Source organism: Procambarus clarkii, chromosome 22 (genome assembly GCF_040958095.1).
Source record: "Procambarus clarkii isolate CNS0578487 chromosome 22, FALCON_Pclarkii_2.0, whole genome shotgun sequence".
Classification (NCBI taxonomy): domain Eukaryota; kingdom Metazoa; phylum Arthropoda; class Malacostraca; order Decapoda; family Cambaridae; genus Procambarus; species Procambarus clarkii.
This window is the reverse complement of record NC_091171.1, coordinates 32,928,892-32,956,426: the sequence shown is the minus strand read 5'-3', so window position 1 is coordinate 32,956,426 and position 27,535 is coordinate 32,928,892. Positions and strand designations below refer to the sequence as shown.

The 27,535-nt window shown below is 45.8% G+C and overlaps 1 protein-coding gene across 3 annotated transcripts in view; it reads right to left on the bottom strand.

The window, feature by feature from the left end:
• Positions 1 to 3,625: 3,625 nt before the first annotated feature.
• The window catches only part of LOC123758725 (protein HGH1 homolog), a 50,234-nt gene continuing 26,324 nt past the window's right edge, over positions 3,626 to 27,535 (bottom strand). For all 3 annotated transcript variants that reach the window (XM_045743328.2, XM_045743318.2, XM_045743339.2), the window contains 3 exons: positions 17,420 to 17,610; positions 6,979 to 7,112; positions 3,626 to 3,798 (listed from right to left, as the gene is read on the bottom strand). In XM_045743328.2, the coding sequence (XP_045599284.2) occupies positions 3,645 to 3,798; positions 6,979 to 7,112; positions 17,420 to 17,610 (479 nt within the window). In that variant the 3' untranslated portion in view covers positions 3,626 to 3,644. The remainder of the gene's footprint in view (positions 3,799 to 6,978; positions 7,113 to 17,419; positions 17,611 to 27,535) is intronic.

Below are 27,535 nucleotides of genomic sequence, written 5' to 3'. Positions count from 1 at the left end.
TCTTTCACCCTGATGCCCGTGTTACCTAGCAGTAAATAGGTACCTGGGAGTTAGTCAGCTGTCACGGGCTGCTTCCTGGGGGTGGAGGCCTGGTCCAGGCCGTGGGGACACTAAAGCCCCGAAATCATCTCAAGATAACAGACCATCTGGTCACCACTTGGTCCGGGAGACATCTCCCGTCACGCACGGTGCAGTCGCGCCTCCACAGATCTCCAGTATCAGCTCTTGATACTGGTAATGGCTCAAGAGGGCCCCCACTTACAGGCTATTCATGCCCGTGCCAGCTCTTGGGTGGCTTAATCTTCATCAATCAATTCAATCTGTTTAAATCACGGAAGACATCTTCCGTCACGCAGGGTGCAGTCGCACCTCCACAGATCTCCAGTATCATCTATTGATACTGGTGATGGCTCAAAAGGGCCACCACTTACGAGCTATTCATGCCCGTGCCACCTTTTGGGTGGCTTAATCTTCATCCATCAATCAATCAATCATCTCAAGATAACCTCAAGATAAGATGATCTGCTCTGTGAATTCCTCAACCGTTGTATCTGGCGGTTTATATATTGGAACAATAATTAGGTTTTGGTGAGTAATTAGGTTTGGTGAGAGTCTTCTAAGAACCTCATCAGACGGACATTGACCATACGTTCAATGGGTTTGTAAACGCAACTCGTGAGGGCAATGGGATGGAAGTCTTTAAAGGGATGTCCCCAGAGACCTTGGTTTCCGAATAGGGAGAACAGCAGCATCGAGCCAGCCCTCGGGGATTGACGACTCCTCCCTCCAGACACGGTTATATAGATTCAGTAAATACCGAGACTCGCATGTTAGGAGATGGCGAAGCATCTCATAATGAATGTCATCTGAGCCTGCTGCGGTAGACCGTAGAGGGTCAGAGCAGACCGAAGTTCAGAGAGAAAAAAAGAGAAAAAAAGAGAAAAAAGAAAAAAAGAGAAAAAAGAGAAAACAGAGAAAACAGAGAAAAAAGAGAGGAAAAAGAGAAAGAGAAAAAAAAGAGAGAGAGAGAGAGAGAGAGAGGGGGGGGGATCATTATAGGGAAGTCAGATGAGTGTGGAAATCTAAGGGATAAGATTCAAGAACGGGCTTACGAAGGAAGGAAAGATTGAGGAAGGTGAGAACCGGAGCTAACAGCCGAAAAGTGGGAACCTAGTTCTGTCTCGACCGTTACTGGATCAGCCACAAGAGTACGACGGAGGTGAAGGACCGGCGAGACATCTGGAACAAACTTACCCGCTATCTTGCGTATTTTCTTCCAGATCTGCGGCAGAGGAGTACCGGACGTAATGGTGAAGACATAAGATTTCCAACTTTCACGTTTAGCTGTACGAATGGTCTTGCATGAATGTAAAAATACAAATCTTATGTAATCTCACCAATCCATTGTACCTTCTTGCAAATAAATTATTATTATTATTAGTGATGAGGAGGAAGTAATTATCAAAATAAGGGACCAATAAGGAGCAAAATAATTAAAGATAGCCCATGAAGTTAAATCAAATCCAGATGTTAGTGAATACAATAGGATAGGCAAGAAATTCAACATGAACAATAGCTTTCATCAGAAGAGATGGAGGAGGTTACACAGGATACAGGAAAGTAAAGTAATTATCGAAGAAGTCACCAAGCTGGGAAGGCAATGTGGCACCAAGGATACAGGAAAGTGCAAGATGGATATGCAGGTAACCCATGCACAAGTGGCTAGAGAGAAAGCAATATTAGAAGTATTTAAGGAAGTGACCAAGCAACAACAAGAATCTGAAAGACCTCGACCTACATCTTTGAATGAAGAACCAACACGTGCACTGCGGATAAACCTGGTATTATTACCGACGTACTTAAAACAATGGAGGGAGGGAGAGAATTACCAGGGAAAAGTGCCAAACCATAATGACTACATAGCACTCTGAAGGGATCAGGATAAGGATTTGGGATGTGATGTGGAAAAGAATGGTGCCCAACCACTTGGATAGTTGGGGATTGAACACTGACCTGCGTGAAGCGAGACAGTTGCTCTACCGTCCAGCACAAGTGTGAAGTGCCATTTCACACAAGGGGTAGCAAACCTGATGCAAAAACTTGTAGACCAATAGCCCTAACATCACATGTCATAAATCTTTAAAAGGGTGCTAAGAAGTAAGATCACAAAACACACAGAATCACAGAGGCTACATGAGTTCAGAATAGGCCACTCCTGCCTCTCACCATTGATAGAAAACCATGCCATGGAAAACAAACAAAATGCTGATGTTTGGTCTTCCATGGAAGACAAAAGCAAATTTTGCAAAAGTTTTCAGTAAATGTGACCATGGTGGTGTTGCACACAAAATGCAAAACAAAAAACAGAACCCAGAGTGTAATAGTAAAGTAAAATCTGAATCATCCTCCGTTAAAAGCTCAGCCCCCAAGGTAACTATGCTTGCTCCAGTACTTTTCCTCATTCTCATATCAGACACAGACAAGGACAACTACAGTACTGTATCATCCTTTGCAGAAGACACTAGACTTTTCACGAGTTGACAATAGAGAAACACAGCAAGCCTCCAATCCAATGTTAATCAAGTCTTTCAATGGGCTGCAGACAATGACATGATGTTAAATAAGTTCAAATTACTGGGCCATAAAAAAAGAAAATAAAGCAGAAATCACATATAAAACAAAGTAAAAGATTTATGAGTAATCATGATGAAAGACCATACCATTAAAGAACACAACAAAGTTGCTGTCACAACTGCAAGAAAAATTAAAAGTTGGATAAAAAGAACCTTCCAAACAAAGGAGATGCCATGCCAATGATGATACTTTTTAAAACATTAGTGCTCCCCGAGTGGAATATTGTTGACCTTAAGAGCGTGCAAAAATCTCTTACCGCAAGAATCCACTCAATATAACATCTAAATTATTGGAACCTAAAATTTTTTAAATCTGTGTTCCCTGGAGTGTAGGCAGGAAAGATACATAACTTACACCTGGAAAATATTAGGACACCTGGGTCCAAATCTGCATACAGAAATAACACCTCAGGAGACCAGAAGGCATGACAGAATGTGCAAGAGAGTCCCACTGAAAAGTAGAGGTGCATTAGGCACGATGAGAAAGAACTCGGTCAATATCAAAGGCCCAAGACTTTTCAACACACTTTCCTTACACATATTAAGCATAACTGGTTGACCTCTCACAGTGTTTGAAAGAGAACTTAACAAGCACCATCAATGGATACCTGATCAACCAGCTTTGATTCATACGTCAGGCTGTGAGCAGCCACATCCAACAATCATCAGACCAGAAACCAGGAGGGAGACAGGGCCATGGGGATGTTTATCCTCAGAATCAACAGGTAAACCACCCTTAACTGCCCCTTGGAACAGGAAAGTCAAATTTTCTGACTACAGGCTGAGCTTTTAGCAAAATACATGTAACTCAAAATTGATAACAGGTAAACTCAACTCAAAAAGTTAAACAAAAACCTTTGCTGTATTATTATGTAGAAAATCATAATACAATAAAGGACTATTTATACCTAACAAAGGCATTTGGAATTTGCCTTAAATTGAACAAAAATATTCTTAACTTGAAGAGCTGTATTCAAAGCAGTAAAACAATATTCAGTATATCATTCAACTTTATTTTAAAACTTCTACTGCTTCTTCTGTCAGAGAATTCATGTCTGAAGAACTTTCCGTCAAGAATTCCTTATCATGGTCAGCAAACTTGCTAGCCATATCTGGTGGTATTTCTACGGATGATAGATCATCCACACCAATCTCGCCTTCAGTTCTGAAAGGACAAAAAATAAAAATAAAGGACACTGTATAATATAAAAGTAAAGAGAGAGATGTAAATTGCTCTGTAATTAGCTTCCAAATAAAATAAAATAAAATTAAGCTTTGCGAGTGATTGGTTGAGAGGTTGTAGCATAAGCTGACAAATACATAATTAGGCCAAGCAAATATTAATCTCTGCACTGCGTCAGCCGAGAAAACTCAGTCAGTGGGAACTGCACGAGCCGAGAATACACCTTTTTAATATTTCGACCCCATTCAAAATGCGTGGGCGGTAGGTTGTGTATGAAATGGGCTCTTGGGACCTCTAGTGAGAGGCAGCCATCTTGGAAAAAAAGGCCAGACTGCCATAGGGCTGCTGGCTGGCTTAGTACCTAGTGAGCAACCATAGGTGTCACACTCACCTCTGGCTCCCAAACACATGTTGAAAGACAACTGTCTGTGAAATTCAGACCTTATTGTTTGAAGAACATAAGGGTCATGATATTGATCAAGCTAGGTGCAATAAGAACCTAACACAAAGGTTGGATGCAAGGGATACAGCACAGATGAGGACGATACAGTGAGCGTATCCAGTTGAAGCTCTGGGCGCCTCCCTTGCCCACCCATGTAATCTCCACTTTTTATAGATGAATCATTTTCTGGATTCAGTGATGATGCATCTGATACAAGTAGCATAGATGAACAGTGTTAGCAACTACCATGGTGGTGGTGTGTTCCATATTTTCAAGAATATCTGAATATCTTCCTGATTGACTGAATCTCTTCCAGTGAGTGCCCTTACAAGCAATCTTTTCAAGACTTCCTTACAAATTGATCTTTTCCTATAATCTTTTCAAGACTACCTTATGCTTCACAACCTTGGCTACATACCACCTACAGGTACCAAAGCCAAGGGTGTATGTGAGTGTGTTATTTGCAAGCACACAGAACGAAGAAACAGGTTAATAACAGACGCAGGGAGTCTGCCTCCCGATCTATCAGCTGGTAGCAAGGAACCCTACCGTATTAATACTGTCCATATGGCTAGGAGGGGTACAGCTGAGACAGCCAGTGTGGGGAATGAGGAGATGGAGGTAGTGGGGAGGGACCGTTGTGTGGGATGGGGATGTCTTGGGGAGGGACTGAGAGTGACCAGCTCCTGTATTAGTCCTAGTCGGAAGCTTGTCCACTCACGCCACCGCTTGCCTGCCCACTGCTACCCACCCATTCATTCTGACCACCCATCTGCCCACGCACTATCTCCTGACTGCCCTGCTACCCACCCGCTCTGTGCCAGCCCTGCCACCCATTTCCTTTGAGTACCATCAGCCACCCACCTCCTTAGTCTACCATCTGCCACTCACTTGTTCTGCTGCCTGCACGCCAACTATGCCTACTCCGCCAACCATCTCACTACTGCCCGCCTGCACACACTGACACCTGCCTGCCTGCCTATCCACCCACTTTGCCACACCACCTGGGAGGACTACTCATCCATCCACTCACTATCGCCTACCCACCCACTCGCCCTCCATGTGTTTTTCCCTTATATGATTTTAGGGCTAGTGTTTCTGAAAGATTTTCATTAACTTACCCCCCCCCCATCCCACTCACCTGCCATCCATCTGGACCCCCCCCCCATCATCCATTCAGTTCCCCCACCATCCATCCATTCAGTTCCCCACCATCCATTCAGTTCCCCACCATCCATTCAGTACCCCCACCATCCATCCATCTAGTCCCCTCACCATCCATCCAGTCTCCCCCACCATCTATCTTGTTGTCCTCCCAAATACAAAATTCAAGTGTAATCGTCACTAGGCAGGAGGCACTGGTAAACTGAAGCGCGCCTCACCTGTGCCACCAGGTACCACGCACTCGGTCGACCCATACGTGCATCAACAAACTCATCGCCAAGTGAGGTAAAGGTCGTCTACCGAGTCGAATTTTTACAAAGAAATTGAGTTCGTAACCCAAAAAATTCATAGAGGGATGGTCGTCAACCGAGGTTCAACTTTATTGTCGAGCAACACAGTCCAGTGGTTAATTATAACCAAATCTCAACATTACAATTGAATTACGTATATCTGTAGTCGATATATGTTACAGTGTAACATTTTCACAGGTAATGTGTGAGCACAAGAAATCAAGGTGAGCTGCACCCATGACTAAACGGTCGCCATTAATACGGGTCCAGGATGAACTGCATGTGGTAGACCGAGTTTGATGTTAGACCAGCTTACACTCTACGTATCAGCTGAGAGAGTTGCAAATTTTATTAACATATCTTAATCTAGATTAACAAATTAGTTCTTTAGTTCTACGGTTTAATTAAGGTGACATTTAAATAATTTAAGACCCCCCAGGTTGAGTGAAGGAAAGTTTACTGATGGTGATAAATCATAAAATTACAGTCTACTCATAAGTAATGAATAAGTAATAAATACAATTAAATACTGTCCATCATAAATAAATCACCGGTAGATTTCCCCACAATCAGAGACAGAGATAGCAAAATTCGCAAATGCGACTACCATAAATCAGAGGCAACAAGAAAGACACCTTGAAAAAAGAATCCTCACCAGAAGAAACCATAAATCAAGGATAGGACAAACAAGAAAAACTCAAAGATCAAGAAGGTTTAGGAAAAATAGGAGCCAGCTGGGGTTGAGAAAAAGAGGTTAGAAACAGTCATCCCAAAAATAAGAGGCTCTGTCAAAGCTAAATGATAGGAATTGACTGCATTGGGCTAAAGACAGTGCTTCACAAATAGCTGTGATAGAAAGAATATGATGACAGGCATAGAAACATAGCAAATGGGCAGCAAATGGCATGTTAAGGCCAAAACGGCCACCAAGCCACCTCATTCTAATGCTTGGAAGGAGGAATAAATGCAACACAAAAAGTGCCACCACCTCATCTCCATAAAGGTAACAGTACTAATGGCTCATAGCTCATAATCTTCAAACACAATGATCAGTGGATAAACCCTCCAGGAAAATAAGGCAGCTGATTGAGAGAGGCAAAGTTACAGGAATGGCAGAGGTTGCCTTGTACTGTACTTCAAGTTGAGCAATATAAGCGTTTGCTTGCATGAGTCAAGAATTGCAATTCATTGAAACAGAAATAACAAGATGAACATTACAATATTACACACAGATATTAAAAATATGAAGATGAATAAAGACTTTACCTAATGAGGAGATTGACTATATCCTCATTGAGCATGATGCAATGCCGCTTCTCTTCCCACTTGTGGTGTTCTCGAAGAATGAGGTAGACATTTTGTTTCCTCATAATCTCTCGACCTTCACGAGTGATGCACAACTGCAAAAAATATATTACATTATCATACAAAAAATTAAAATCTCCATGTGTTTTACATATTTGTAGACGAGGCAGTGAAACTTCATTGCAAGACCACTGCAGCCTGGTCACAGGGTTCAGGGTTCAGTAATTTCAGAGCCACCCATTAACCCCTGCACTGCACACCTTATATAATGATATTCCTGTGGTGCGTCGAAAATAATTTGTTAAAAAAAAAAAGTTACCTTGAGATGATTTTGGGCCTTAGCGTCCCCGCGGACCGGTCCTCGACCAGGCCTTTTTGTTACACATACCCCAGGAAGCAGCCCATAGCAGCTGTCTAACTCCCAGATACCTATTTACTGCTAGGTAACAGGAGCATCAAGGTGAAAGAAACATTTTGCCCATTTGTCTCCGCCTACACCGGGGATCGAATCCGGAACCTCAGGACTACGAATCCGGAGCGCTGTCCACAAAACTGTCAGGCCAGTCCACCCAACTGTCAGGCACCTGAGTGTATTGAAACGCCATTTTCTGGGTGAGCCCCGGAGGCTTCCTGAAGCCATCGAACTGATATATGCTATATCAGTCTGGTGCATCAGCCAAAGGAGTTCAGCCCACTGGGGACCACGAGCCAGAACCTGGCCACACCTCACTTGGGAGGCTGAGCATCAAAAAGAAAAACCACCAACCGAAGGGAGGGAGGGTACCAGGGAACCTCCAGAAAATGATGTTTCTTTACATTCAATGTTGGTTTTCTATGGGAAGCCCCCTCCAGCTCCCTGGACCTACCTAACCAAAGACAAGAAAGAGAGGGACTTACCCGGAAGGTGGTCACCATGTTCACATCAACTCGAAGGCGAGACAACTGGCCAGTGCCTGCGATCCAAAACCACACACGAACAACCGGGAACATGAATATTGACCAGATAATGGGCAACCAGGACCCCTGTTCTACCCCCAAAACCCCCGTACCCGAAAGTCACCCCAAGACACTTTGCAGAACACAGCAGCCAAAGCAGCAAACTTACAAACGTCATGGGCACGAGGGTGGATTGCAGGATGGCTAGACTTAACACTTTGGCGTACCTCGCGCGCCACCCCTCAACTGTGCGATATGGGACCCAGGGTGTCATGGGAGCGCGCGTAAATTCTGAAAAATGTATACTCTCTTCAACTTTGTCACCTTAATTCTCGTCCTACAAGATTAAATTTTGTATCATTGTGTTCGCAATAGAATTCTCTACAGCACTAAATGCATATAAACTCCAAAAGCCCGGCTAATTACCCGCAGCAAACAGAGAAAGTGCGAATGAGTTACCCAGGAGAGCGCAAACGCGATAAAATGTTTTCACTATTTTCACTCTGGTCACCTCAATTTTCGTCCTAGGTCTTTCATTTTGGTCTCAATGGGTTCGCAATAGAATTCTCTAGAGGAACATTAGCATATAAAATAAAAAACCTGGTCACGCTCCAACCGCCGACGAGTTGAAGACGGGCCACGCGTTAGCCGCAAGTGAGCACTCAGACGCCTTCCAGCTACACTCCCAATTCCCGCCCTTTTCAAGCCTTTCTTTTGCAATTTTCTTCCTGGAAGGGCCTTGTTCATGATCACTATCCATCGTGGAGTAAGCGTAGATAGTTTCTAAAGCCGCAGTAAGAAATATAGCCACGGAAAATAGCCGAAATGTTCACACGTTTGAGATGCGAGGGGAGGCGACATTGGTCACAACAGTGGAGCGAAAACAATGGGCCCACGGCGTGTGCCAAGGCGCCTGAGGGCCACGAGGCTCAACCAAGAAAATGGGAAGACATCGGCGCGCATTTTAAAACCAGTCGCAAAAAAATCGGATAAAAACCTGATTTTTGGCGATTATTTAAAGTGGATGACGCAATGCTGCATCATCCCCGGCATTACCGACAGTAAACGGATGACGCAATGCTGCGTCATGCCCGGGCGAAAGTGTTATTAATAACCCTGCGGATGACCTGGGAGACCCCGAGCCCTCAAACAAGGAACGAGGGAAACCAAATCAACCTAAAGCACGTCCCCGGCCACAGAAGCCGCAGCGCGCATACATATAACAGTGAAGAGCCACAACCGGACACAACACATGATGCACCCCTTGCCTGACCAACGAAGCATCAATGACCCCAGAAAGCCAACGTCTGGTTCTTCCTCCAGAAAAGAAAAGGACGACTGCAACAGAAACCGACTACCAGGACCGAAAGAGCAGAAACCCCTGTGCCAGAGGAGAGCATAAAGTTCATCAACCCAACCCCAAAAGGCCAATGCCAACAGAAACAGAGCCTTGGAAAAATAATCTTGAATCGAAATGGCCACCACAAACTGGAGAGAAGAGATAAAAGAGAGAACACCAGGTCCAAGGACCGGGGCGGCTCAGGCGGCTCATGAGCAGGCCAGAGGTCAAACACAGCACAAGAAAGCTTAAGGAACAGGGCAAAAGTGACATCCACCCCGAACCCAAGTTGGAGCAGCTCCGCCAGCGCTGCATGATACAGTGATTGTATTGTGCATCAAAAGACAATTCTGAAAAAGCCAAGAAAAGACAAAACAACTATCTGAAATTGAAAACAATCTACGAAGAGAGAGAAAATGGCAAAAGAACGCCAGGAAACGTTATACTGTCGTTGAGATGAAGCTCACAGCTGGAACAGCATCAAAGAAGCCACCTGATCACCATACAAGTGGTGATATACCCGCATCAAAAAAACCAGACATGAAGAGCAGAGGAGTAGACTGAACCAGTCATGTACCGGACCGGTCCAATCTGCTGAAAGAGGATGCCACGGGTTTGGACACCGAGCAAGCAGCAGCTGAAACCAAAGCTGGGCTGGCCACCAAGGAGCCACCACAAGGACGACTCTCCCATGGGCAGACTCCAAAAGAGCTAGAACCTAAAGTAACAGCTGGACTGGGGTGGGGGGAAGAAGTATAGGCAACCCAACCTCTTCCAGTCCCGCCAAAAGGCATACACCGTGACGGCTCTACTGTCCGGGAAGGGTGCCACATATATCGGGAGATGCCGAGATCACGCCGACGTGAAGAGGTCCACCTCCGGGAGTCCATATGTCCGGCAGAGCCAACTGAAGGAGTCGGCGTCGATCATCCATTCCGTAGACAGGGAAATGAATCGCGATAGGCCGTCTGCCAGGACTTTGGACACTCCCTGGATATGAACTGCAGAGGGCCAAACCCTGAGAATCCAGCAGACGAGTCACTCGAAGAGACTTACCCAAAGAGCCAAGGACCAAAAAGAACCCCCGTGGTTCAGACAATCAACCACTGGAGAGCAGTCCAAATGGAGCTGCTGCATAAGTGTTTGGCATAAGGAGACGGTCCTGGAACAACCAAGAGAAAGGACAACACCACCCTAACCGAAAACGAAGTACGACAAAAACATAAGAAGAACCGGAAGGACCGCTAGGAAACTTCATACTGCTGCTGAGACAAAGCCCGCAGGTGGAACACTAATAAGGAAGCCACCTGATCACCATAGAGATGATGATAAACTCGAGTAAAAAATACCATATGCGAAGACTCGAGAAGATCGAACCAGCCACGTGACGCACCGGTCCGATCTGCTGGAAGAGGCGGAGCCGCGGGAAAACCTCCGGGTTCGGACACTGAGCAAGCAGCGCCTGAAACCACGGCTGGGCCGGCCGCCAAGAGGACAACTCTCCCCTGGTAAGTCTCCAAGTGAGTCAGGACGAAACAGTGAGTCACAGCGAAACCGGGGGAAAAGAGGTAAAGGAACCCACACCTCAACCAGTCCTGCCGGAAGGCATCGACCACGACGGCCTCGCAGTCGGGGAAGGGCGCAACAGACTGGGGTAGGTGCCGCAACTAAGCCGACACAAAGAGGTCCACCTCAAGGCGTCCAAGCATCTGGCAAAGCCAACGGAAGTTGTCAGGAGAGCCAAACCCCGTGAACTCGGCAAACGAGTCACCCGAAGCGGCCAGCACAAAAGAGCCAAGGACCACACTGAAGCCCCCCCCCCCAGTTCAAACAATGAACCACCAGGGAGCAGTCCAAATGGAGCCGGATCGTCGACCCCGCAGTCCCCAAAGAGCAAACCACACCACCACGAATTCCTGCACCGTGCTGTGGGCTCGACGGAAAGACGGACCCCACCGTCCCTGGCTGGCCTGGCAAGCACTGGTCACAAAGCCCTAGCCGAGAGACGATGCATCCGTGAACACATCGAGCAAGGGCTCGGGTAGGCGCCAAGGCACTGAACCCCGAATAACCCGAACAGGTAGCCGGCAACACAGCAACCGACGCAAGGCCCCGGGGTCCGAACCCAGCGATCACGAGAGGCGGAAGGGACATCCCCGAACGAACCAGAACAGCTGACGAAGTCAAACCCGACCCGGCGGGTAGACCAGTATTGCGAAGTTCAGGCTCATGCACAGACCCTTGACCAACCACCGGGTGACCAGGGACCCCCCACCCCGGGAAACAGGCGCATGCGGGACCGCAGCCACAGGAGAGACTCTGGAGGAAGAGACAAGGAAGCGGTCCAAGAGTCCCACACAAGGCCCAGCCATGTCTGAATCTGGGAGGGAACCAGATGGGACTTCCTTCAGTTCACCAAGAACCCGAACCCGGCGAGCTGAGACAAAAACAAATCCCTGGCCAGCAGACAAGGAGACCGGCTGAGAGCCAAAATCAGCCAGTCACCGAGGTAGGCCAACACCCAAACACCTAACAGATGCAGACAGGCCACCACGACCCATGTAAGGCACGTGAACACACGAGGTGCCAGGTTCAATCCTAATGGGAGACAACGAAAGCGGTAACCCTGACGCCCCCACAACAAACCCGAGCCAGTCCCTGAACCCCAGATGAATCGGGACATGCCAATAAGCATTCCGGAGGTCCAGGGACACCACCCAAGTGCTCTGCTCCAATAGGAGCCGAACATGGGACAGCGTAGTCATCTGAAAGGAGGGGCAATGAACCCAAGAGTTCAGACTGGACAACTCCAGAATGAACTGCAGGTCTGCACAGTCCCATTTCAGGACAGGAAAGAGACGGGGAACCCATCTGAGGGATGTCGTCGTTTTGACCACGCCCAAGCGAATCCACTCCAAGATGACCTGACAAGAGCGCAGGGGAAGAGGCCTGCCTCGCCAGCCCCAAACTTCCCGAAGGAAGGGGGGGGGCTACTCAACGCCACCGGGACGAGGAGTGAGCAAACAGCGCAAGCCACCCCCTATCACCCCATCAATGGGGCGAACCGCAAAAGGGCCGGTGCCCTTTACGAGACCCAGAACCTCGCACACAGAGAACACCATGCCGACCAGACAAAGGCGGGTCCAAAGGAGGAGCCGAACCCAAACCCAACACAAGTGGCTTACCACGACAAAAGGAACCCCGAGCCTTGGCACGACCCTTCCGAGAAGGACCTCCACGAGACCCCCGGAGAACCAGCAAGTCCGACATAGGATGGCAAGAAGCCAAAGCAGCCTGAATATAATGCGCACCAGCTGAAGCCTCAAACAGGAGAATACAAAAGGCCCAAGCAGATTCCACAGAAGAGGCAACCACCGCCTGCCAGGACGCATAAAACAGCACCACCACATCCCACATGATCGGCGCGAAAAGCTTCAGCAAGGCAACCGACGAGCGAGCCGCCGAGGCCAAGGCGCCAGAACCAGGAACAGTCCCAAGCGCCAAGCCATCCTTCGTGAGCCAGGCCGAAGATAGCGCAAGGAGGGAAAAGAAATGCAAGGCTGAAGCCAAAAGGCCCCGGGCGCGCAAGTCCTCAGTCACCAGCACCGCCGAAAGGGAGGGAACCTGCACATGGAGCTGAACGACACCTACATCTCGGGAAAGGGCAAGAACAAACGAGCACTCATTGGGGTGCACTAGGTCACTCCCCTAGGAAAACCTGCAGCACCGTCGAAGTGTCCCACCACTCAAGCGTGCGAGAACGGCAGGAATGCCAGCCCTCCAAGGTAAAGACAAGACTGTCCACCAGCCAGGACAACTCCGGAACCTTGTAACGGAGCCAGAAAGGGAACGAAGTCCCACACCTGAAAGCCGAGGGGTCCGTTGCCAAGGCATAATCCAGGTCATGCAGGTGGTTTGCCGCAAGATCGAACCGCACCGCAGCAGATTGGATGCGATAAGCCGAAAACATCCGGAAAGACAGAACCAAGTCCAACGAAGCACTAGTCACCAAGCAACGGTGACTTCACACCCCCCTCACCAGAGGGGGGAAAAGAAACCCCACTCCTTGTAACAGTAAGCCCCGCTCAGAGGGCAGAAACACCCAGGCGGGGTCCAGCGGGGCCCAAAGTCTCTAAAGTCAGCCCCTCCCCAGCCCCAAGGTCGTCCTCCGCAGAACCTGGGGCCGAGTCTTCCCCCCCAGCTCCGACCCCACCAGACAAGGTCGGCGCAGCCGTAGAAGCCGGACAGAAAGGGGGGCCCACTGGTAAGACCCAGAGGCCTCGGCTGGGGGAGTAGACTTGAATGCCTCCGTCGCAACACCGGAAGGGCCATCCCACGAGGCTCCCAGAGTTCAAGACCAACTAATCCCTGCTCCGATTCCGAAACCCTTAGACGCTTCGGGGCCGGAAGCAGGGAAGGGGTACCAGAATGAACAACAAGGAGGTGCGGATTGAACCAGGGTCGAGGCGACCCTCACCCCCATGTTCGGGTCCCCATAAGCAAAACGGGGCAGCCGTGGGGCATCCAGGTGAGCAACCAACCGAGTGCATTCCTACAAACGAAACATGGAATGCAACGCCTGCGCAGCCCATACCCAAAGATGATCATCTGCAGACCGAGTAAATTGAGTCATCAGCAAGCAGCAAAACTCACAGGACTCAGGGTCGAAAATGTCACCGACCCAACAGGCAGCGTGACGGAGGCAAAAACCGTGAGGTTCGCCCTGAGACAAGGGGACCGAACAACCCTCAAACTCGCATAAAGCAAGGGGGGGGGGGACCCCGGGGTCGCATCCATTGGACCCACTCGTTCCCTATGGGATTCCCAGGGTCCTGAGCGTTTACTAGAAGAGGACTCCAGGGATGTGCATGCTTACGGGGATCTAGCAGGGGGGCACCACCAAGTATCAGGATGAGGCCAAACACCAGTGGAAAGTAGGGCAGAACCCTCTACCAAGGCAAAAAGAAAAAGAAAAACAAAACCCTGCCAGAGGACAACGTGCCCCAAGGAACAGAGCTGGCCACTGTGATTGGTGACATTAAGCTGCACAGCACCCTGCGCCCCTTACCAGTACAAAACTGCCTCCTACCCTAAGGTAAACGAGGGAGACAAAACGCCCAAGTACCCAAAGGGCAGCCGAAAAGCCGAGCAGTTAAACAGACCCACAGAGGCAGATCCCAAGGAACCTGTGGAAGGCAACCCCAAGCTCCATGGGCAGTACTTACAGGGCACCTAGGGAAGGGAACCCTAGGCGCATGCAGCCCGAGTACTGAAGAGTAACTCCTGGCTCCCGCACCTCTGGAGAACAGCCACCATACACAAGGCACAGCGCCGTAAAAGTCTGGGGACAGAACACACAACCGCTGTCTATAGCATCAGCCTCAAGAACTGGGGTGTGGATCGCCGGCACGGTAGGCCTGGGGCTCCCCCTTTCCCCTTCCGGGGAGGGGAAAGCTGTGCAGATGGCAGCGCAGCAATGGGTCACATCACACTAGTTTGCTCGTTATTGGTTGGGGAGTTCTATCCACTTGTTCAACTTAGCAACTGGTAGCAATATTTTCACCAGAATAGGGGTTTGTTTTGGGATGCTTACCTTTCTGGGTGCCTGACCCGGTCAATGGCAGACATAGGATGCTTCCAACCACACGGGGGCTTCTATAGGCCATTGCTCCCCCTTGCCTCTATGAGGGGGGGGCCAGGTTCTGGCCGTGGTCCCCGGTAGGCCCAAAGAACTCCATACACATGACTGATGCCTGACATAAACCTATCAACCTAGATAGCTCCAGGGAGCCATAGGGGCTTTCCCCAGAAAAATGCAAGGTGTCAGATTCAAACCAAAAGAAAGGCAATGAAAGTGGTAAGCCTGCCACCCCACCACAAAATCTAACCAGTCCCTGAACCCTGGATGAATCGAGAGGTGCCAATACTCGTCCTAGAGGTCCAGAGACACCATCCAAGCACCCGGCTCCAAAAGAAGCCTGACCTGGGACAGAGTGGTCATCCGAAAGGAGGGGCAAGGAATCCAGGGGTACAGACAGGACAAGTCTAAAATGAACCTCAGACTCGCACAGTCCCGATTCGCATCCCTCCCCCTTTCCTCCTGGGAAGGGAGGGCTGCGCGGACCAGCAGCACAGCAGCAGCGTATGACGTGTGCTTGTTTCTTTAGGTTTTGTGGGAGTTCTGCCTCTGTTTGGTCTTTGGTTGCAATTTCTTACCAAATGGGGTCTGTTTTGTTATGCCTACCTTTCTGGGTGCCTATCCCAGGTCGATGGTAGACATGGAATGAATGCTCCCAAACACATGGGGGTTTCCATAGGCCATTGCTCCGTGTGCCTCTCTGAGGGGGGCCAGGTTCTGGCTCATGGTTCCCGGTAGGTTGAACTCCTTTGACTGATGCCCCAGACTAATATAGCATATATCAATCTGATAGCTCCAGGGAGCTTGAGGGGCTCCCCACAGAAAATATTATAAAATTTTCTTGTGCAACCAGTGGTAGGCAGTTGGAACAAACTAACTGAGGTGGAAGTCAAAACCGTCATTAGTTTCAAAACGTTATATAACAAAGAGTACAGTACTGGGAAGAAGGGACACCATGAGCATAGCTGTCATCTTGTAACTACACTTAGATAATTGCCAACTGGAATCTCTGATAGTTGACCAGAAAACTGAAGCAGCCCAAATGGAAAAGACAAGAGTTCTGGCCAGCCAATAAAAATGTCACTGATACAGGCAAGTCAGGCTGAAGTCTGGGAGTCGCTTTCAAACCAAACAGAGGCGCCCGAAAGTGGTACGAGATGTACACTAAATCTGGGTGAAGGGAAATGTATCAATATAGGTATCCTGACAATATAGAAAAAGGAGACATGAGCTGCTTGAAACCACCTGGTGATGCTGGAACATGGCCATCCAGAATGTGGAATAAGGAATGTACTTTTGAGAACAGACAGGCCTAGACTGAAGCTTTGAAACAGGGAAGAAGAGAACACCATCCACAAGAATAGGGTGTCACCGTGACTTCATCCTTGTATAACAAATTGCAAATAATGTTGTGGAGTAAACAGTTAAGTAGGTCTCATTCACCAGAGGTGGGAAAGACAAAACCTAACAAAAACTGTGATGCACCCCTCGATATGCCAAGACATGCTAAGACCAAGCTTGATGAGAGGCACCGAGACGTCCCCCCACAACAACGTCACCGAGGCATCCCATGAGACGGTAGATGGGCTCCAAAATCTGGCAGACCTGGGTGAATGCCAAGAATCCATCTGTAGAGGAGCTAAAAGGTACGAAGGCAGAATCACATGTACCAAAGCAACTGATGCACTATAAACCCCTACTACAGACAGTAGTCTATGGAAAATTGACAGCACCTCCAAGAAGCCAAAATTGGAGCCAGTAGCTGCAAGTGAAACATCTGGCTGAGTGGCAGAACGTCCCTGAATGCCCCCCCCCCCCTGCCCCACACAGGAAAAGGAAAGAAGTGAACAGGCTAAAGAAAAGGAAAGTGACAAAATTAACTCTCTAATTAATTAAAATTTAAATCTCAAAATTAACTAAAATCTAAAACAGCCAGCCAGATGGCACAGTGAGCAGCATAGAAGTCTGTCACCACATCCCACAGGACTACAAGGGAAATGATGAGAGGTCCGTCACCAAATTGTCGTCAATTCTATTTTAGTAGATCGTATGTTTCCAAAACATTTCTCAAGAAGTTTTAGCATTTTGTGAACTTTCATAGAATTAGGAAGTTTGTCCAAGTATTGGGATAATGCTCCGAACCTCTTTAGCTCCATGCCTTACTGACAGGCAAAGAGGAGTTTGCAAGGAAACTTGTCCTTAGTAAACAATGAGTCTATTGATACCTGGCTTTGTTAATGTTTGTCTAGTGATAACCAGAATGCATGGTAGGAAAACAATTGATATAAAGGAGCAGTTAAGAAACTAAAGATCAATTAGACAAACTATATGAAGACAAAATCAAAGAATGAAAGGTATTACTGTACATGGCTTTTCTAATACAAATTGCATGTTGGATAAAAAGCTTCAAATAATCTGGCTAATCAATATATACACATGTTTTTCTTTCTTAAAAAAAAAAAAAAAAAAAAAAAAAAAAAAAAATTTACCTGCATTAAAGACTCTAGCAATAATCTGCGAATTTTCTGATCTGGTTCTCTTTCCTTATCATCTGGGAGGTACTGCAGGTCAATTGGTAAGGACTCATTCTCTTCTTCTGTAAAAGTGTCAGGTCCCGCGAGCGGCAGCAGAAGACGGGGCACCAGGTCAACATCCTCACCCATTAACCACGGGTGGTATTCTGCATCACAGCACATGGATAAAAATAAATAAAATGAAAATATATTGAAATAAGAAAAATCCAGCACTGAATATAACGAAATGTCTCTTACTGGACTGAACCCTGGTGGCTCCCTCAAGCTATCTTGCCGTGATTGCTTCTATCTACTAGATTGCATCGGTTGTGGGAGTCCTGTTTGCCCCCCTCCCCCCCCCTCACAAAGGCATAGAGAGCAGGTGACATTACACCACTCAACTAGGAAAGCATCTAGAAAGTAAGCGAAGCATTACAGAGTATATGCAGCAGTATATAGCCTGTATAGTATAGTATAATATAGTGTGTGTGTGTGTATATATATATATATATATATATATATATATATATATATATATATATATATATATATATATATATATATATATATATATATATATATATATATATATATATATATATATATATATATATATAATATATATATATATATAATATAAATATATAAATATATATAAATATATATATATATATATATATTTTATTAAATATGACCGAAAAAGTAAGATTAATAATTCTAACACGAATTTTCTCAATCTTTCGTACATTATGCTTCACTGTTGGAGGTAAATCAAAAATCACTTCTCCAAAATTCATTTTTATTTCTAGTCTGACGCGACACGGGCGCGTTTCGTAAAACTTATTACATTTTCAAAGACTTCACAAATACACAACTGATTAGAACTTGCGTTTCCCTGATTTTATATCTACATTTGAGTGAGGTGGGAAGGGTGATGTGGCATTACATTTGAGTAAGGTGGGAAGGATGATGTGGCATTAGAGGATATTAATAGGGTATTAAAAGTATCAACACAAGACAGAACACGAAACAATGGATATTGAATAGAAGTGTTTGTAGAAAGCCTATTGGTCCATATTTCTTGATGCTTCTATATTGGAGCGGAGTCTTGAGGTGGGTAGAATATAGTTGTGCAATAATTGGCTGTTGATTGCTGGTGTTGACTTCTTGATGTGTAGTGCCTCGCAAACGTCTAGCCGCCTGCTATCGCTGTATCTATCGATGATTTCTGTGTTGTTTACTAGGATTTCTCTGGCGATGGTTTGGTTATGGGAAGAGATTATATGTTCCTTAATGGAGCCCTGTTGTTTATGCATCGTTAAACGCCTAGAAAGAGATGTTGTTGTCTTGCCTATATACTGGGTTTTTTGGAGCTTACAGTCCCCAAGTGGGCATTTGAAGGCATAGACGACGTTAGTCTCTTTTAAAGCGTTCTGTTTCGTGTCTGGAGAGTTTCTCATGAGTAGGCTGGCCGCTTTTCTGGTTTTATAGTAAATCGTCAGTTGTATCCTCTGATTTTTGTCTGTAGGGATAACGTTTCTATTAACAATATCTTTCAGGACCCTTTCCTCTGTTTTATGAGCTGTGGAAAAGAAGTTCCTGTAAAATAGTCTAATAGGGGGTATAGGTGTTGTGTTAGTTGTCTCTTCGGAGGTTGCATGGCTTTTCACTTTCCTTCTTATGATGTCTTCGATGAAACCATTGGAGAAGCCGATGTACCTTTCCAACGTACCTGTGGACGAAACAATCGGAATGATAGCCGACAGAGTGTATCGTGATCCAGCCTGTACTCCTCTTGACATGCCAGAAAGTATTCTGAGGAAACTACTCCAAGCTTGTACTAAAGAGGCACCCTTCTTGAGCCCGGATGGGCACATGTATAAGCAAGTAGATGGGGTCGCTATGGGTTCTCCCCTAGGTGTCCTGTTTGCAAACTTCTACATGGGTACCATCGAGCAAAAAGTCTTAGTCGACATGAACTTGAAACCGGCCATATACTGCAGGTATGTTGACGACATTTTTACACAGGTACCTGATGTCAGACATCTGCAGGAGCTGAAGGAGGCATTTGAGCAGAGTTCCGTGCTGCGTTTCACTTACGAGACGGAAAAGGATGGGAAGCTGCCTTTTCTAGATGTAACAGTCATGGAAAAGGGCGGAGGTTTCCACACTGCAGTCTACACAAAGGAAACAAACATAGGAATGTGCCTAAATGCCAACAGCGACTGCCCTGACAGGTACAAGAGGAGTGTTGTTAACGCATACGTCGACCGTGCTCTCAGCCACAGCTCAGAATGGAAGCAAGTCGACGAAGAACTCTGTAGGGTAAGGCAGGTTCTAGTCAATAACGGCTTCTCCAATGGTTTCATCGAAGACATCATAAGAAGGAAAGTGAAAAGCCATGCAACCTCCGAAGAGACAACTAACACAACACCTATACCCCCTATTAGACTATTTTACAGGAACTTCTTTTCCACAGCTCATAAAACAGAGGAAAGGGTCCTGAAAGATATTGTTAATAGAAACGTTATCCCTACAGACAAAAATCAGAGGATACAACTGACGATTTACTATAAAACCAGAAAAGCGGCCAGCCTACTCATGAGAAACTCTCCAGACACGAAACAGAACGCTTTAAAAGAGACTAACGTCGTCTATGCCTTCAAATGCCCACTTGGGGACTGTAAGCTCCAAAAAACCCAGTATATAGGCAAGACAACAACATCTCTTTCTAGGCGTTTAACGATGCATAAACAACAGGGCTCCATTAAGGAACATATAATCTCTTCCCATAACCAAACCATCGCCAGAGAAATCCTAGTAAACAACACAGAAATCATCGATAGATACAGCGATAGCAGGCGGCTAGACGTTTGCGAGGCACTACACATCAAGAAGTCAACACCAGCAATCAACAGCCAATTATTGCACAACTATATTCTACCCACCTCAAGACTCCGCTCCAATATAGAAGCATCAAGAAATATGGACCAATAGGCTTTCTACAAACACTTCTATTCAATATCCATTGTTTCGTGTTCTGTCTTGTGTTGATACTTTTAATACCCTATTAATATCCTCTAATGCCACATCATCCTTCCCACCTTACTCAAATGTAATGCCACATCACCCTTCCCACCTCACTCAAATGTAGATATAAAATCAGGGAAACGCAAGTTCTAATCAGTTGTGTATTTGTGAAGTCTTTGAAAATGTAATAAGTTTTACGAAACGCGCCCGTGTCGCGTCAGACTAGAAATAAAAATGAATTTTGGAGAAGTGATTTTTGATTTACCTCCAACAGTGAAGCATAATGTACGAAAGATTGAGAAAATTCGTGTTAGAATTATTAATCTTACTTTTTCGGTCATATTTAATAAAATATGTCTACAGGAAAGACTGCTACCAAAATATACTAATATATATATATATATATATATATATATATATATATATATATATATATATATATATATATATATATATATATATTGGTGTATACTGGCAGCAGGTTTTCTTTCAAACATGTTTCATTGAATATGACCGCATATTCTGTATTTATTATTTTTTGGTTTAGGGCTTCTATCCCTCTAACTATTTTCTTAGCATCAGGGCTTAATTGAAATAGGAGTTCTCCAAAACTCATTTTCGTACTTTTAAGGTGAAGAAAAGAAGTGATTTACTATAGAGTGTATTTACACTTATTTGTATAATTTGCACGACGTTTCGAACCTCCATGGTTCATTCTCAAGTGATCAGATCTTACAATACTAGTTGATTTTATACCCGCATTAGGTCAGGTGATAATACAATGAAGGTGAAAAACATGGGGGGATACATAAGTGAGGTGAAGCATAGAGGCTGCAGAAGGCGTATTGGCCCATACGAGGCATCTCCTATCCAAACACAAAGATTAATCCAGTGTAATTGGCCTGTTATGTTGGACATTGTTTTCTGTGTTGGTATCGATATGTTCTTGTCTTGTCCTTACTCTCATGGTTGGTAGAGTAAATAGTTCCGTGATTTGGGTGTTCATGGTAGGTCGCTCTATTCTTATGTGAATTGCCTCAAGAATTTGTAATCTTCTTGAATCTTGGGTTTTGTCTATTATGCAAGTATTCTTGTTCAACATTTCTCTTGTTAGAGTAATGTCATGGGCTTGTCTCATGTGATTCTCAATTTTGTCTCAATCTGGTGCCCCTAGGAATCACATGAGACAAGCCCATGACATTACTCTAACAAGAGAAATGTTGAACAAGATGTTGTTCAACATTGAAATGTTGATTTTTTCATTCAATTTCATTTTTTATAAGGTGCGGTGTATTGTGCATTACGAGAGTAACATATAGTGAAGGTGAGACAACTTTGGATTACGTGGTGACTGTAGGCCTCAGTCATACTCTTAATTGGTCATCTCTCCCTCCATGTTATTACTCGTATTTACCATCTATGTCCCTTGAATATTTCTCATTCTGACAGATCATCATATTGGTACCCTGGTACTGTGGTCTGCCCCGGGTCAAGAGTACCCAATCTTCTGCAATCTGACTGTAGGAGGACAAAGAGGGCCATAGTTCCTCTAGCTCGAACTTTAGTTGCTGAATTGGGACCTCAGCAGCAGTTCTCGTCACCAGTTGACACCTCGCACCCCTACACGTCAGTCAGAGATGATGATACATACAACGGTAGGGAATTAGCTTATTTTTTCAGAGCACAAAAGTTCGCTAATTCTGTAAGTATCATATTAAATTCAGTGGGAAAAACTTGCTTTATGTCCTTTAGAGACTTGGCAAGGTATGCCTACATCCTTGGACTACCAATTTTACTTTTGAAGCATTTAACTGTTTCATTTGTTTTCGAAACTTTGTTTCATTTGTTAGTAGGATTTTCTTGCCCTTATTCTCTTACATGAGTACCGGGTACAAGATTTCCTGCGCCCTTGATTTAATATCTTTCACTTAACGTTAATTGTTAAAGATCACACAGGATAGGTACCAGTTGCCACGTTGTCCTGTTTCTGACATTTCATTATTAAACATTCGTGTACCTTTATTTGCTAATTTCACCATGTTTCGTCTCCAAACTTTCCGTGCAAATCCAGCAGGTGAAATAGGGACTTTAAGTCGTGCCAAGAGGACTGAATTACAAACTCTTGCACATGAGTATCAACTAGAAGTTCCCTACCAAGCCAACAAAAATGACCTACACAACCTGTTGCTGGATTACTATTTAGAGCAAGGTAAGATAGACTCTGAAACTCATGAAACTTACTATATTGCAGATAAAACTGATTTGGCAACGCTGAAACTCAAACTAGAGCTGGCCAAGATTGAAGAACGAACAGCTGCCATACGGAGGGAAGAACAAGAACGCGAAGCTGCTATGAGGAGAGACGAACGAGAACGTGAAGCTGCTTTGAGGAGAGAAGAACACGAACGCGAGGTCGCATTACTCCGTGAACGTGAACGAGTACAGCTTGAAACCAAACAACGCGAGTTGGAAATACAACGCGAACATGACAAGCAACAAGCGACTCTGGCTCTAGAGTGTCGTCAACGCGAAATCGCCTTGGAAACTTCACACTTCACTCAACGCCAGCAAGCTACTGCCAATCTTCCCGTCAGTTTTAATATATCACATGCAAGTAAGTTAATGCCATCCTTTGTAGAAGCAGAAGTTGATGTGTTCTTTACCACCTTTGAAACCCTTGCTAATCAACTCAGTTGGCCTGTCGACCAATGGGCCACACTTCTCAGAGTCCATCTTACAGGTAGAGCTGCAGTCACACTCAGTACTTTGGCGTCTGAGAATGACTACTACACTCTGAAACAAGCAGTGTTGGACGCCTACCTCCTCTCTACTGAAAGTTATAGAAGGAAATTCCGTGACCACCTGAAGGCAAGTACCACTACCTTCCTCGAGTTTGCTAACACGAAACGGAGGTATTTCATGAAATGGCTGGAAGCAGCACATGTCTCCACTTTTACAGAACTCGTCAACCTGATGCTTGTTGAAGAATTCTTGAGACGTGTGCCGCCTCCTGTCCGCCTCTACTTAGCAGATAAAGAAGAAACCGACTACCTGAAGTGTGCTAAGTCGGCTGACACTTACAGCCTCATCCACCGGCTGACACCTGAACCATCCTCCAGTAAGAAGTCGTGGTACAGTTACGAGAAGGTGAGCCCCGATCAAGCTGGTTCACAACTGTACTGCAAGTATTGTAGACTCTATGGACATACCATAGACAAGTGTGGTAAGTCTCAATACAAGGGAACCACTGACCAACAACGACCCAAACCAACTCCTCCTAAGTCCGGTAAGCCTGTGATGAATGTTGGTGTTGATGTTAATGATCTTTCTCTTTTCAGTAACCACCTGTATACTGGAACTGTCTCTGCCAACGGTTCAAATCCGGAGGGACGTTTCAAATTGAAGATCTTGAGGGACACAGCGGCTCTACAATCGATCATCTTGAAGTCGGCTGTGCCCAACATAGTCTACACCGGGGAAACAGTCTTCATCACTGACCTCACTGCTACTACTCCATACCCTCTCGCCAGAGTCCACCTGGATTGTCCCTACGTGAACGGGGAAGTCCAAGTCGCCGTCAGGGAAAAGCCTTTTCCCATGCCTGGAGTGCAACTTCTCCTAGGCAACGACTTGGCAGAAGACCTGCAACCGACCAACCTGATCGTCATGGACAAACCCCAGGTGTGTAACTCTGTGCCAAGTAACCCTATTCTTGAGTATGTTCCAGCAGAGGTTCAAGAGAGTGATGAAGTTTCTCCTCCGGTTCTCGTGACCACCCGTGCACAAGCCGCACGTCCACAGCCAGCTGACTCTACTGCTACCGCTGTCCCTCAAGACCCTCAGAAACTACCCCCGCATCTGACCAAGTTGGAGTTCCGTAAGTTGCAGAGGGAAGATCTTACTTTAACACCATTGTTTTTCCAGGCTGAGACTCAACCCGACAGTATTCCTGGGTTCTTCCTAGAGAACGACTTGCTCTACCGCAGATATAGACCCAGTAAACTGAAGGAGGAGGACGATTGGGCCAACACCGAACAACTTGTGATTCCCACCAGCCTGCGGCCCACTATTCTACACCTGGCCCATGGAGCATTCTCCCACTACGGCTTCAACAAGACTTACCATGGGATTCGTCAAGACTACTACTGGCCAGGTATGGTAAACAACGTCAAACAGTACGTAAAACAGTGTCATACATGTCAGATGGCAGGCAAACCGAACGTCTCCATTCCCAGAGCACCACTGATTCCCATACAGGTGCCTGCGGAACCTTTCCACAGACTCATAATAGACTGTGTTGGTCCTTTACCTCGGACCAGTTCAGGTAACGCCTACATCCTAACCATCCTGTGTCCTACCACCAGATTTCCCATAGCAGTTCCAGTGAAGAACATCACGGCTGCTACGGTTATCAAACATCTATTGAAGATCTTCACTCAATACGGATTTCCCAGGGAGATTCAAAGTGACTGTGGCACCAACTTCACCAGTGATCTCTTCAAAAGGACACTGGAGGAGTTCAACATCAAACAGGTATTGTCCAGCCCCTATCATCCTGCTTCACAGGGTTCTCTTGAACGTAGTCATCAGACCATCAAAGCACTCTTGAAAAAGTTTTGTAGTGAAACCTCAAAGGATTGGGATAAGCAGATTGACCTAATAATGTGTATTTTCAGAAGTCTCCCCAATGAGTCCCTAGGAGTATCTCCTTATGAGATGCTCTACGGCCGTAAGTGCCGTACTCCCCTTAAGGCTTTCAAAGACTCTCTCAGAGATGCCACCTTCAGTGAGCATCAGAATGTGCCCCAGTTTCTTCAAAACCTTCAACACATTCTAGAGAGAGTCCACCGCTTTGCTCATGATAATCTATTGAAAGCCCAGGTGAGAATGAAGACTCATTACGACCAGACCAGCAAAGTAAGAAAATTCAAGCCGGGAGACTTCGTCCTTGCCTATTTTCCTATCCCAGGTTCACCTTTACAAAACAAATTTTCAGGACCTTACTGCGTCAAAGAGTGCAGGAATAATAATAATTATGTGATAGAGACTCCAGATAGGCGGCGGAAGACCCAGCTATGCCACGTCAACCTCCTGAAGCAATATAATGGTACTCCTCCCACTGTCTTGACTAATTATTCCACATTCACAGAACCCTACATCCACAGTGAGACCATCCCGGCTTCTTCTCCCGAAAGCACTGACAAGGAGTCGGCGCTTTCTAATTCCAAAATCCTTAATGATCTTCCCAAATGCTTTCAGGATAATACTCGTGCTCCTATGCCCTCTTCTAATTCCACTCTCACCTCGTCAGATAAGCCCTACATCCTCCATGTCGACGCCAATGGTACCGACGATGGTGGTGTCGTGATGCAGCAACGAGGCGAGAAGAATTCACCTGTCAGCGACTACTGCTACAAGGAACGACGGAACAATTGGCAAGGAGCTACTCTTCCTCATCCTGAAGCTTCAGCACTTCACTCCACACCTGAAAAGTGCTCGGTCCACCATCAATACGGACCACACCACCCTACACCTCCTGCAGCACGCCCACTTCTCATCTCAACGTCTTCTACTATGGGCTTGCTAACTGCAGAAATTCAACCTGGAGACACGCTATACCAAGAGTCTGACAACATCTTAGCCCATGATCTCTCCAGAGTTTATGAAGTAGAAGCGACTCCATCCATTACTCCACCACATAACGACGTACTTCTTCCAGAACCGCAGGCTTCGGGGGAGAGTTGTGACGATAATCTCCTTCAAGAGATTGAGCCTGCTCTTCCCTCCAAAATTACGTCTTCACAATTATATAAAAAGACTATGGAAGAAATGTCCAACAACAACGACAACAACACCAGCACCAGCAAGGCTTGCCAGGGTGAGCAGAAACGTATGCAACCAGCCACCTGTTCGAACTCCAACCACCAAACTACCCGTTGATCGCTACGGCTCCGCTGATTGGTCGCCGGTCTGGCTGCACCTGCACTCGCCCCAATACTACCTGATGTCTGGGGTCGCCCCAACATCAGTCCTCAGAATGTTCCGTGCTTTCGTAGCCAGCACTCCTCCCAGCTAGACGTTAGCGTGTACTGAGAGAGGTGGTGGCTTTAAGCCAATATTCCAGCACCTCCCACTTAACTTTTGTGTTGCACTTCTTGTTATTTTGCCTTAACGTAACTTTTCATTGTGTCATTTAAGTATTCTTATTATTTTGATTGATTGATTTTATTATACATATTTGTTTGTGCATTATTTTCATGTTTTGATTTATTTAACGTAATTAAAATTTCATTGTTAAAGTTTTACTTGTGTTTTGTGTGTCTTCTCCTTACCTTACCACAGACGAAGTTCCAGTTTTTCTATTTTTTTTTATAACTATGTGACGAGGCCATACCCCTAGCCTTAAACAGCCGAACACCAACGCGTTACCGTCACAATATATATATATATATATATATATATATATATATATACATATACATACATACACACACACACACACACACACACACACACACACACACACACACACACACACACACACACATTTTTTGGGATTGCGGACAAATGTAAAACAGAACCAGGTCTATTCTATAAATTCATAAACAACAAATTGCAGGTAAAGGATAATATTCAGAGGTTGAAAATGGGAAATAGATTCACGGAAGATGAAAAGGAAATGTGTGAAACACTAAACGAAAAGTTCCAAAGTGTGTTTGTACAAAAAGAAATCTTTAGGGAACCAGATACAATAAGAATTCCAGAAAACAACATAGAACACATAGAGGTGTCTAGAGACGAAGTGGAAAAAATGCTCAAGGAGCTCGGTAAGAACAAAGCAGCTGGCCCAGATGGCGTTTCACCATGGGTTCTGAGAGAATGTGCATCTGAGCTCAGCATTCCACTTCACCTGATCTTTCAGGCAGCCCTGTGTACAGGAATCGTAGCAGACGGGTGGAAACAGGCTAACATAGTTCCAATCTACAAAAGTGGCAGCAGGGAAGACCCCCTCAATTATAGACCTGTATCATTGACAAGTGTAATAGTGAAAGTATTGGAAAA